The sequence below is a fragment of the Cardiocondyla obscurior genome, linkage group LG17, assembly GCF_019399895.1.
Source record: "Cardiocondyla obscurior isolate alpha-2009 linkage group LG17, Cobs3.1, whole genome shotgun sequence".
Taxonomy (NCBI): domain Eukaryota; kingdom Metazoa; phylum Arthropoda; class Insecta; order Hymenoptera; family Formicidae; genus Cardiocondyla; species Cardiocondyla obscurior.
The window spans coordinates 2,787,599-2,800,239 of record NC_091880.1 but is presented as its reverse complement, the minus strand read 5'-3'; the positions used below and the strand labels follow the sequence as shown (position 1 = coordinate 2,800,239).

Sequence of the window (12,641 nt, the reverse complement as noted above, 5' to 3'; positions counted from 1 at the left end):
CGGCGGCGACTCGCGGCCCCGATATAATGCCCGGCCGATTTTATCGTCGACGAGAACGCCCGTAGGCGCCCGTTTACTGCGCGGGATGACGGAGGCTCGCGCGACCGCGTAATCAAGATGTCCGCCGCGCCGAATAAAGCGGCCGTCCCTATTTATGAATGAGAGACGCGTCACGCGATAGCTCGCCGCGATAGCTACGAGGCACGTAGAGGTATTCCAAGCGGTAAGCGGGGTAGAACGCGCGACGTCCGTCCGCGGGCTATTTTAGTATTCGCGTACCAGAATCGGTGGACACCGACGCGCGGCGTCGCGACGGATACGGGCCTCCTTTCTTTCCCTCGTCGTGCATCCATCTGGCGCGGCGATTCCTCCCGCCGCAAAAATGATCGGCCGGTAGCGCAGAGACTAAACTGGCAAAACTGGATTTCACGAAAATAGAACGAAAAGTGCAGCGCAATTTGCCGAGATACTACACGCCGGAGCGCGATTTTCCGTTTGCCATTTATCGCATCGCGAATAAATATATTTCTTATTTGAAAGAAAAAAAAGACATTTTTTTTTTTTTTTTTAATACAATGATGAAAATATTCAATATTCAGGCGTTCTTTGAACTTATCTTACATGTCGCTCTATTTTCTTTCCCGTTTCCTTTTTACAAAGCATGTTTCCTTCGATTGGAAGAAGCGTAATTATTTAAGATTCGGTTAATTTAAAATAAAAAAAAAAGTCTGTTTTCAGTATGTAAAATAACACTGTGTTGCATAATCGGATTTGAAAAGCAAATTGCTTTTTTGCATTTTGAACAAAGTGCTTTATATGTACATTCTTAGCGCGAGATGTTAAAATATGGATCTAGCATGTGTGTTTAACTGAAAGAAAATAGCGCTCGGATAACGTACATAAAATCATACTTTATATTTTGTCAGATACGGGAACCTAGCCAATGCCGCACGCGATAAATGACGAGGGTGCACCAGGCGTTACTTTGAACACTGGTATATTGATTTCTACGGATATATAAACCAAAATTAATAATATAATAATAATTATAATAATATTAATCATAGAATTACTAACGTGGAATAGACAGTCGCTTGCGAGTCGCGCTGTGTTGCTTGGTTTTTCCGTTTTCTAGAACGGCGGATTAGTGAAAATTAAGCGAAGCCGAGCTCCCGGATGCTGTTACTTTAAATGGTTTCGACCCCGGGGGAAAACAATCGTGAGAACTGTTTTGCGCTCGTTCCCCGCTTGTAAATCAGTAAAAGTACCTAACGATGAAACGGGAATAACAAGATACCTCGAACCACGTTGCGGAATCCAGAAGAAACGTACGCACTCTGGATTACGTGTCACGCGAGAAACATTTGTTCCACTTCTACGTAAACAGCGACAACGTATCTATTTTCTCTTTAAAAATGTAAAGCCGGGTTAAGTAAAATTGTAACATTAAACGACGTACCCTTTCCATTCATGTAATTCCTAGTCGTGCTAAAGTATCTTATTATTGGCTCGTGATGAGCGGCTGAATGAAAAGGATGAGAAGAAAAAAAAAAAAGAAATCTAATGTTTAAAAATATTTATAAATTCAAGAATGTTGGAAACATTTTATCGAACGTCGTATATTGATTTTACTTACTTCATTTGCTTAATCTTATGTAAGAATAATGCTTAGAAATAATCACTTTAATTTTATCTGAAAAGTAATTTCTATTAACATTCCAAAAGTACAATGGCACCAATTTGATTCTCTTCGAATGCATACGTTTCTTTAGCATCCTTAGAGTTAATTTTTCATAATTATTGCCATAAGAAAATGTTAATATTGTACTCGTTTCTCTTGATAAATTTGATTCTTGAGTGAATAATTAATGATAAATATAGCAAAAAGTCTTGCTAATACTATTCGGATCAAAATTATGTACGCGTGCTGTACATAATATAGAAAAGAGAAAAAAAAAAACGGAAAGAAGAAAACTAGAAAAGATTAATATTCTAGAATTATTTTTAAGACTGAATGCCTTAATCCACTTGTATATGTTTCGTGTCGTTTGCGGTAAAAAAGCTAATCCGTTTACACCTGACTTGATCCCGTAAGGAAGGGATGCGATACAGCAGCGATTGCTTAGCAAAAATATATGAACCGATCGATGATGCAGCGACGACACGAGCTCGATAGGCGGTAGTTCCAGCGGAAAAATCCCTGCTCATTGTCGAGACTAATGTTGAATATATTAAATTACAAAATGCGCGCCGCTGGAACTCCGCCGAGGCGATTTGCCGTCTCGCTAGAGGCCGATTTCGATGTCTAAGTCGAAGTCACGCGATCGCAGACTCGCCAAGGAAGGTCCAGCCAACCTAATCGTCGTTGACCTCAATCGGGATACTCGTGGTGAAGGTCGGGGTCTCCAATTCTTCGTGCTTTTTCATCTTCATACCCTATAACGAGAGGAAATTCGTTGTAATTATACCGGTCGAGGACATGGGAAAAGTTGCGGATTACTGCGCGGCGAATGTAGAATTGCGTCACAGCGCGACGCGTAGACGCGAATTAAAACGCTTGTCGAAAAGCGCTAATCATTTAATCGTCATCTCGCAAATGTAATTAGAGGGATTATCCCTCACGCGTCTCACCTGTTGCAGTTTGTAGTGATTAATGATATCCTGGTCAGCCGGGCAACTCTGTAGGAAAGCATCGAGCCTGTACATGTGGTGCATGTATCGCCATAGATGCACCAGGGTCTCCGGTATTTCGAAATCGGCAAAGTACTTGCCGGCGACCCTGATGTGCTGTAGCCGCGGCATCAGCTCGCAATCGAAGCAGCACATGGTGTCGCCGGTGAGGAAACGCGTGCCCTTGCGGCCCAAATGCTCGTCGATCTTACGCAAATGCGCCATCAACGACGAGGTTTTGGGATCCTTGTCTTTATCTTTCGCATTCAGCAGCAGCAGCTTGAGTTTCTGCAAAGCGAACGGAATAAGCGACATGTAATTTTTCACCTCGGCGGAGAGAGGGATGTAATTTAAAAGATCAGTCGCCCGATTGGTTTCACTTTCGACTGAATCGACCGACACTCACGCTGAACAAGTTCTCCACGAGAGTGGCCACTTCCTTATCCTGTACAAACAGATTGTGCCCGCCAGGGATGTTCTTCATGATGTGCCGTTCAATCTTTTCGTTCTCAAGTATCGCGTCGCCGTTGTCGATCAGGATAGGCGGTGGCGTGGCTTGAAAGTTGGTGCGGAAATCAGGCGGCGGTTTCTGCATATCTACAGTGGTCACCTTCAAAGAGATCGTCTTCAGCTCCGCCAACAGATATAGATCCATGAAGTATTCCTGGCAGAAGAGACAGGCACCCTTTCGGCGGCCATCGATCGTCGATGCCTAAAAGGTAATATTCTTTTATTAATTTTCTATTTTTGCATTTAGCATTTAACATGGATAAGATTCTATTTACACGCCAAGCGAGAGTCAACGTCTGGTAATAATCAACTTTTTTTTTTATTGTTTTCCGTTTTTAAAATTTAATTTTGTAGTATTTAATTAAAAAATCAGAGGCGCGTATAATCTATTTTTTTTTCTTTTTAAATAATTATTGAAATCTCTACAATTTAATTTTTTTCATTTATTTGTTACAGATTATCTTACTAACATTCCGTCAAAAAGTGTCGCACGCCGAAACTATAAGAATACGAATCGCAGCCGGTTCGTCGGTCGCTCCGGGAGTTTCGCAAAGTATTCGGACGTCATTTTTTTTAATATAAAAATTTTGTAACGGGAGTGTCGTGGACTATCGTGCGAAAGTGATCAATACAAAATTAATTTTTGTCAGTAATTTATCGGGCGCGTTCGCGAGTTACTTGTGCGCGGAAGGATGACTCGACACGTCTCATCTGAGAGGAGGAGCAGGCCCGGGATGGGCATCCTGCATCAGCGGAGCAACTTTTAGGTAAGCATGAATTTTTAAATAAAAAATCTATATTAAAAAAAAACTTTTACCTTTTTTTTATTAATTTTATTAACTAATATACATGTCTACATTAATATTTTGCATTTTATGTTACAGTGACCGGCAGAACTCTACAACTCCGCTGAAGCTCATGCAGATTGGTAAGTCGCATAATTTTTTTTCGTAGTTTGTAATCGGGTCTCTTGAATCAATAACTCGTCGACGACCATATATTACTCAATTATAATAACGCGCATGAATCGGGACCTTTCGAAAAATAGCGCACGCGAAGCAAACGTATGGTTTGTTCTAGTACAATTTTTGCTGAGAAATAAATATACATGCTGCAGATTAAAAAAAAATCTGAAATATACTTTAAATTCAGAATATTATAGTGATGTAAAAAAAACACAAAAATTTATACAAAATTTTACTTTTCTTTCCCCCGTTTAAATATTATTACATTTTATTATTCTCCGCGGCAAAAGCCACGTTTCTGCGGTTATCGGCATTAAAGCTGGCATGTAAAGTCCGCGGTATCTCGCGGATTCGATTATCCTGTCTCTCGACGATAAGAGGGGCTGACGTCAGCCAGCAACTAGCGCACGAATCTAACAACGGCATGGCGAAACGCGGGTGCGGATCTTTGTGTTCGCGAGTTGACGAGTATACCCAGTTAGTGGACCCAACCCATTAGTCAAACCCCTGACCCGATCGACGTTCCATCGACGTTTTCTGCCGCTCGATCGGCCGAATCGAGAGAGTACCGAACTCGCTGGAGCACGGCGTTCTCGTTTCCCCGATGTCACGGTTTATTTATCCGCTCGTCTCTGACGTCTTAAACTTTTCTCGCGTTCGCGGCCATCCTGTTAAAAATAATCTTACGCAATATACTGATCGGAATTATCTCTCTCTCTCTCTCTCTCTCTCTGCCGTCTACTTTCCACACTCGAGAACCTTTCTTGTTCTCCTTTGTCAAAAGTAAAAAAAAAAAAAAAAAATATTTAATAAATACAAATATCTTTGCCTCGTTTGAAAATCTAGATTTTCCCTTCCCGATTTCGATTATTCGGTTTTATCTCCTGCTGACATTTGTATCCGCGATCGCACACCTCTCGTACCTCGGCACCTTTTAACCTTTGACCGTTTCAGGAATCGTTGCATAGGATAGTTAATGCCGTGTCTAATGGACAATCGCGCGGATATCTTTCGCTATGACATTCCACTCCGATCGGTTTCCCTGATACTTTAATCCTTTGCCCAACCGATGGGGAGCCAAACAGCGGTACGCATTGTGTAACGTAATCGTTCCCGACCACGATCACCCGTAATTCGAGCAAATTGAATCTCGGCAGCACGCCAACTCTTTCTCGTTTCGCCTCCGCCTCTTTCTCTCTCTCTTTTGGTCGGATCTATTTTCATCGGGCGCTAACAATCGGCCGCTTTTCTAGAATTTAACGAGCCGGGCGTTTAAACGAGAGGCGGTGGCCCCGCGATATCAACACCGCCGTCTTTACATTCGCCGCCGCCACTATCATTTTCTACTACTGATGTCTTCTTACTTTCCACAATCTTATGCGTCACGCGTAGTAAACCGGCCACCTTACGCGTTTTGTTTTCTTTCCCGGCGATGACACACAATCCGCTTTCGGACATTGCACAACGTGAGAAACCAGAAACGTTACCTTTAACGTGGCTGATCTTTGAGAGCTCTACTGACGAGTAAAATTTTTTTTTTTTAGTGCTTATTAGGATTCAAAAAAAGGTCTTGCAGTAAAAATATAATCTTGAAATAACTCTAGAAAATTTCGAATATTAATTATTTAATTTAAAAAGAAATATATATTCTTTTTTCTTTCAAGATTCACGATAGAAAATTTTTTTTTTTTATTATTTTAATTTTTTTGGCATTCTACGTGTTTTTATATCGCGCCAGAGATATGGATCAGTTGCCTTTTTCCACGTTCAACAATGATGCATATCCGACACCAAGTCTTATTTGTCTTACGCGAGTGAATTCTAACAGTCACATTCTTAACGCTAAATGTGAGATATGAACGCGTGTTGTGGCAATCCCTCAAGCGTCCATCGGACAGCTGTTAAACATCTTTCCAAGTCGAATGCGTTGCTCGGTAAAATGTCGGAGTCAAGCTCTCGGGTAAATACTAAAAAAAAAAGAAAAAAAAAAAAGAACGCGGGACGAGTCCGCGTCATTACTATTTCCGAAACGGAAAAGAGAATTAAAGTATGACGACAATTTACCGGGGACGATCAGATAAAGCCTCGGCGATTTTATGCCAGTCGAGAATTTCGCGGAGGATATTCGAAGTACCTCGTTTCTTCCTCTCGTCCGCGATTATGCAAACTGACTTCGATGCGTGAGTCATTTATTCCGAATAAAGCACGCAATAAGCAGATAACGAGAAGCAAATAACTGAAGTCGCCTTTCCAGGCTTCGACTTGAGAGCTTGGCCTCGGTCTAGCTTCTTAACCCCGGTCTTCGTTTCGAAAGAAAGAAAAATGAAAAAAAAATAAAATTAAATTAAAAAAAAGCCGGCGAGCGCATTGACATTTCGGTCCACGCTATCGAAATTAAACGTACGATATTAACTGAGTACGCGGGGCTGAAAAGGTATCGTCGAGGGCTCCCCAGCGGAAATCTAGCATTGGTATTCATGTCGAATATACGGAGTCGAGCGGTGAACGCGGACGGCGGATCAAATGTCACGAAGACACCGAACGTCTTCCATCTTCAAGCGCGGCACTATCTCTCGCCTGGTCGGCGCTTCTCGTCTCCTTTCCCCATTACGAAAGTCTGGAAATTCGTGCGCGACGTGACACTCGCGTCCTCCCGCGTAAAATAAAAATCGATGCGGATTATAAAAAAAAAAGTAGAAAAAAAGGGGGACAGCTGAGAGTAAAAGATGCAGCTCTATCCGGCGCGACGACAAAAATCGGTTTCCTTTCCGCAGCCGGATTTACACCGCGTCGCCCGGAATTTCAATTAACGGCTTAAACCCGCCGCGTGAGGAAGACACACGCAGGCGAATTCCATTCCTCCGAAAAGCCGCGCCAGCGTCTTCGTCAAGAGTGACCAAGACCACTGGCGCGTTCGATCGACTTCAGCGTATTCGCGAGCTTGTTTTTCGACGGAAACGAATAGAGGGGGAGGGAAAAAGAACATGGGGAACCCACGCCGTGGAATCTCCCGACGTGCGAGAGAGGCGAAGCGTTTCGTTTTTTCTCCTATTCGCGTTGATGTCCGACACACGAGCCGACTACGCGTCGTTGCGGCCTCGCGACAACGTTACGCGAGAGAGATCAAGGGGGAAAAAAAGAAAGAAAAAAAAATAATAAAATGCGGGAAGCCGAGGGGAAAGAAATTGAACGGAAAAAAAAACGACTTACGAGGCAACGATGCGACGCATCGCTGGTATCGCTAATGGTAACATCGCGAGCAGCCCTGGTCTTTCATGCCCGAGAGAAATTAAACGCGCCTCGCGTCGTCCGCCCGAGGAAATCCCCGGTCCGTGATAGAGACGGCCCCTCTTACGTACGTCCGCGAGGAAGCGCGAACCCGCGGTCAGGCTTCATGAAATATGGACGAGTCAATGACTTCGAAAGTGACACAATTCCGATCTCGAGCCGCGATTGAGAAGCCGAGGCGTTATATGTGCGTTACCCAGATTCACCGCCGGACCGCTCGGGAGGGATTCCACCGGCCGTAGGGCGGTCACTTGCGTTCCGTAATTTATATCGCGGATAAAGCCACGTAGCGATGATTACCGAAACTCGCCGACCTCGCTTGAGAATTAACGGACGGCTTACGTAACGCGACGCGGAGCCTGGCCTTTCGCGGCCGTCTCCGTCGCGGGCCGTGCAGGAGGACGCGATCGGCGTCCCGCTGCACGGTAATACCGTTACGAGTAGGCAAATCGTACATACGTACGCATGTGTGCACGCGTGCGTCTCCGCGGAATACGCACGGGCGCGTGCAGCGAGAGAGAGCCGGTAATCTCACGGCACGCCGTTCTCTCCGCGTTCGCTGTTTTTCCTGAATGAAGAGCCGATGACGTGGTCGGAAAGAAGGGAACAAAAAAAAAATAAAGGCAAAAAGGAAACAATGCCGTCGGTGCATTATTCGCGAGGATATAACGCGCGTAAGCAGCTATTCTTAGCGGGACAACGTTCCGCAGTTGCGCGAATTATCGGTATCCTTCGCGCGGTATCGCGAAGGACGGCTATCTTTCTCTGTCTTCCTCTCGCGACGCGACCGCTGGGAAAATGATTTCGTAAGCGCGAGAAAAATTTCCCAGGTGCGAGATTAAAGATTGACCGGGGTAGACGAATAAATTGGGGAAACGTAATATTCGCCGCTGCACGCTTTTCCGCCTGAACGACTTAAACGGTGCAGGTAAAAATTTATGGTTTTAACTCGGAGCGCTATAATTTTTGCGTGCGACAGTTATTTCAGCGAGTGCGAGAATCGACGATAAATTTTTGCTGGGGCAGCCAGAATTCTTCCTTTTTTTTGCTCGTAAATCACTTTGCGCGGAATCTTTTTTTTTTTTTTTTTTTTAAATATTTTTATATATATATATTTTTTTATTTTTTTTTTTCGACGCTTCGTACGAATGTTACGTGTCCGCGGGACGAGTATCTCATAATCAAACCTCCACCGCGACACGTTCGTCATGACCTTAGACGGGATTAAAGTACGATCGATCGCCACGCGTTCAGATGATTACGCGATTGTTTTTTCACTTGATTCAAGTGCGATGGAAGAAATAACTTTGACAGGACAAACAGGATACATACATAGAGATATGAAACAACTCTAAAAAAAAAATCTTATCTATCTACCTTACAAAAAAAAAAAAGAAAAAAAAATTATTAATTTATCTGGCTTATCGAGCTCGACTTGCGGCGACTTATCTTCTTCCTTTCCAAAAAAAAGCCTATTTTACAATCTTCGCCCCCTCGGTTCTTCCCGATTTAATAAACCCGCGGAAGATTCCTCGAATCGAGTGAGGACTGTAATAGAAGAGATGCAGAGGAGTAAACCGAAGTCGCCGGGGAAAGGCGGACCGAGGGACGAGGAAGGCGGACAAGTAAAGGAGTCCATCGTTTAACGGTAGAATCTCGCGGAGGACCTCGCGGTAGTCGCCGCGCGTCGTCGTTTCGTCCCGTTTGACACACTTTACCCGAGAGAACCTCGCCGATCGCCTCCCGGGAGTGCAAGGTCGGTCGGCCGGTTTATCATTAAATCTTCCCGCGCAAACGAGCGATTTCGTCGATCAGGTCCAGAATTGCGCCGCGTTTTCTGCAACGGTATAGCCGACCCGTGCGCGCCGGTGAAGTTCTGACCTCGTTAACCGAATAAATTAAGCGGCCGCCGTTTAATATGCGCGTGTCTACGATCTTCCGTCGCGTGGGAAGCGAAGGGAAAACGGAGATAAAGAGAGAGAAAGAGATACAGAGAAAACGGCGTGGAAAGCTCAATTTGAGTTGAAAGTTCCGTTCGCGTAGCACACGATTCGATTCGAAATTGCCTTTCGAATCGAATCGCGCGGTGAAACATTATCACGAACTTCGGAGGAAGTCGCGGCGGCGTTCACCAGCGCGATAGTAGCACGCCTCGATGAACCAGATACAGCTCTCGTTCCAATTAAAAGTAATTAGTTATCGGCGTGAAGTTTCTCTTCCGGGCCCGTCCGTAGGTCCTCGGTAAAATCCCAAACCGTTTTTCCGCGACGCTTTTCACGCCTCTCGCCTTTGAAATCGCGGCGTCGCAGAAGAAAGAGAGACACTTGACTTTGGCCTTTGTTTTTATCTATCGCGTGTTTGTTACCGAGATACCGGAGAGCTGAAGAGGCGCATTCGCGACGTGGCACACTTCGCCACGGCTACCTGAATATTTATCTAACGCCGACAATCGAGATGATAAGCCGGCTATCTGGAAGCTCGCCCGCGTGGAATTCTCGTGGCATACTTAAAGACAGGTTGCACCGATATGGCGAATCGCGTCTCCCGCCTCACCTTCGACAATAGAATCGAGGGAAAGACTGAAAGCGAGCGCCTTCGACGAAACCGAGCACGGATCGTATCGTCGAAATTGTCCCCTTTCAATCTCTTCTACGTCAATAATTTCTTTGCAAAAATATTGATTCATAAATATCGAATACTTAGGTCTAAATATGTTAAACGCGGCTGCAGCATCCAACGATTGATCTCTTACGCAAAAAAAATTACGTTCAGTACAAAATACAACGCGGTGCAATAATAACCGCTGAGTAAATGACTTGGATTATTCGTAATTCACGATGGAAATTATTCTCGCGGCCGGGAGAAATTTTCAGAAGGGCCTCGCGTCGTGATCTTCGTTTCGCTGGGCCGTTTAATTCGACGGCGCGTTAATTAAAATTACGCGCGACATTTATCTCGGAAGAAATCCGATCGATTCGCGCCGGCGAAAGTTCCAGCCGCGCAAGCTCTTAATGGTCATTCGAAGGTAGCCTGTTTTCCACTTAAGGAGTCGTTCCCCCTTGGAAACTCGGTGAAAAGCAAGTTCCGAGAACCTCCTCGCCGTCGGTCGAGCCGAATCGATCGGGAGGTAAATCGGCGGAGCTGAGCGCGAATCGCGGCCTCTAATCTAATCGGCATTAATAAAAAACGTAATACGTGATATCGTCGCCCATCAAAGTCGTCTAATTGGCGATACGGATACCGCGAAATTACGATATCGTGTTAAGATCAACGATCTCACGTCCGTCGGCGTCGATAATCTTTCCATCTGAGTACAAGAGTAATATCTGCGCTGCTTCGATTATCGATAATTCGCGGCTAACCCGGTCCCGTTTCTTTATCCGCGGTAGCCGAGATATCTCGAGGAGCGCGCGAATCGCAGAAGTTATCTCGGCGGACAATTGGGCACCGATCGACTTTCGAAATTCCGCTCCGTTTTTCAGCGCGCGGAAGTGCGAAGGTGTGAATTTGGAGCGCGCCGGCGGGCGAAGGCGGCTCCACGACGGCATCCTAAAAAGGAAACGTGAAGTTCCAACGGAGAAACTTCCCCGCGGCGTCAATCCCGACCGCGTGAATTGTTTCCGATAAGATATGGAATGCGACGTGCTCTCGCTGGCTTGGAGTTTGCACCCGGCGCGAATCGCGCGAGAGATCGTTATTATAGATCCGATCGATAATCCAGCGGCGGAAAAACCAGTCCCGCCCCCGGTTATAGTTTTTCAGCGACCGGGGTTCGCGAAATCGCGCGACGACTTTTCCCGTCGGCGTCGGCGGCCTTCCGCGGGTTCCGCGTCGCGTCCCATCCGCCCGCAACGCCCGCCGAGAACGCTCGAAAGGAGAGAGAGACGCGAGAGCGCCCTCGATGACTTCATGCGTAAAGAAATGTGTAGCACACGCATCGCGCGGCGCCCAGCGGTTTCCCGTCGCGCGCGGCCGTTTTCAACGCGTCGGTAGATTCGAAAGGCGACGCGGCGCGAAGGGACGAGATATGTACTATATATGTTCCTTGAATATCGGTCGAACGCCGATTCCGGTACGGTCACGAAATCGCGAGTCGTCGAGAACCGACGGTGCTCTCGGAGCACGAGTGAACCGGCCGCTACTTTTTTCCCGTAACGTTAAACGCGTCAACGTAAAAAAAGACTTTTTACGCACACGCGCGGCTGAAGTCTCCTCCGTCGAAACAGATTTTTTTTTTTTTCTTTCCTGGAACCACCCGCCGTATCGGCCGAGCAGCGAACACACGTATTTGCCGCGTGCACCGCGTCCATTGCTCGCTCGTTCGCGCCTGCGGTCCCTGGCGATCACGCGTCGGCGAACGCCTTCAACGGGAGCACCGAAGGGACGCGACGCGAACCGGGCTGCAATCGAGATCGCCAGCGAACGTGACGCGGAGGCAAAAACAAAAGTCTCGAAAGGGGAAGCTGAGATGAAGGGAAGAAGCTGCGGGGTAGGAGGAGGGGGGGAGAAGAGAACGGTCAACGGTCACGGCGCGGATTATTTCCGCGCTTGTGGTCAGCTTTCACGGTCGCGTCCCGGCGTCCTGCCGGGTAAGGACGGGGACGAGAGATCCACGATTTCCCGCGGGAGCGAGCGGGAAACCAGGCGCGAGTTCCACGCCCATAGCGTGCGCACGGGACAACCGTCTCCTTTTTCCTTCGTCTTTCGCCCCTCGCTCCCTGCCATTCCGCGTCGCCGATCAGTCCGTCTCGCTCGCACCGGCGGTCCCTTGCGCCGCGCGTGCCACGCTTACCTTGATAATCAGCTCGATCTCGGGCACGTCGCCGTTGCTGGTGCCATTCTCGTGGTTGTCGTCCGCCATCCCGACCGGGTTCCCCGTACGCGGCGAGGAGGGAAGAAGGCACTCTAGTCTCTGGCGCTCCTCGGCGATTACCTCTCTTTCTCTGTCGCTTTCGTGACACGAGAAGAAGCCGGACGCGATCGAAAGAACAGTCAGAACGCGACGAAGGTCCGTAAAATACTGACAGGGAAGTGAAACGTCTCGCTCTTGTGAAAAGTAGGGACGATTTTCAGCGCCGCCCGTCGCGGTTTCCACCGAACTAAACGCCACGACGTAGCGATGACGTAACGACGTTGCGCGAAATTTAAATCTATATTTTAGCTGTACAATTCTGAAAAAAATAAAAAAAAAGAAGGAAAATGCCGGCA

The 12,641-nt window shown here is 46.6% G+C and overlaps 1 protein-coding gene across 1 annotated transcript; it reads right to left on the bottom strand.

Annotated features, from left to right (window-relative positions):
• Positions 1–891: 891 nt before the first annotated feature.
• On the bottom strand, positions 892–12,479 carry Clic (chloride intracellular channel protein 5). The gene is made up of 4 exons (XM_070668296.1): positions 12,226–12,479; positions 3,077–3,382; positions 2,632–2,958; positions 892–2,436 (listed from the first exon to the last, which is right to left on the bottom strand). The coding sequence occupies exons 1-4, from the start codon at positions 12,292–12,294 to the stop codon at positions 2,356–2,358; spliced, it is 783 nt and encodes a 260-aa protein (XP_070524397.1). The 5' UTR covers positions 12,295–12,479; the 3' UTR covers positions 892–2,355.
• Between the last annotated feature and the right edge of the window lie 162 nt (positions 12,480–12,641).

What these genes read in the sequence shown, in the direction of transcription:
- Clic (XM_070668296.1), bottom strand. Translation starts at nt 12,294, where the DNA reads ATGGCGGACGACAACCACGAGAATGGCACCAGCAACGGCGACGTGCCC. An exon ending in TCGTGGAGAACTTGTTCAGC is followed by an intron (nt 2,959 to 3,076) that starts GTGAGTGTCGGT and finishes TTCGCTTTGCAG; the next exon opens with AAACTCAAGCTGCTGCTGCT. An exon ending in ATCACTACAAACTGCAACAG is followed by an intron (nt 2,437 to 2,631) that starts GTGAGACGCGTG and finishes CTCTCGTTATAG; the next exon opens with GGTATGAAGATGAAAAAGCA.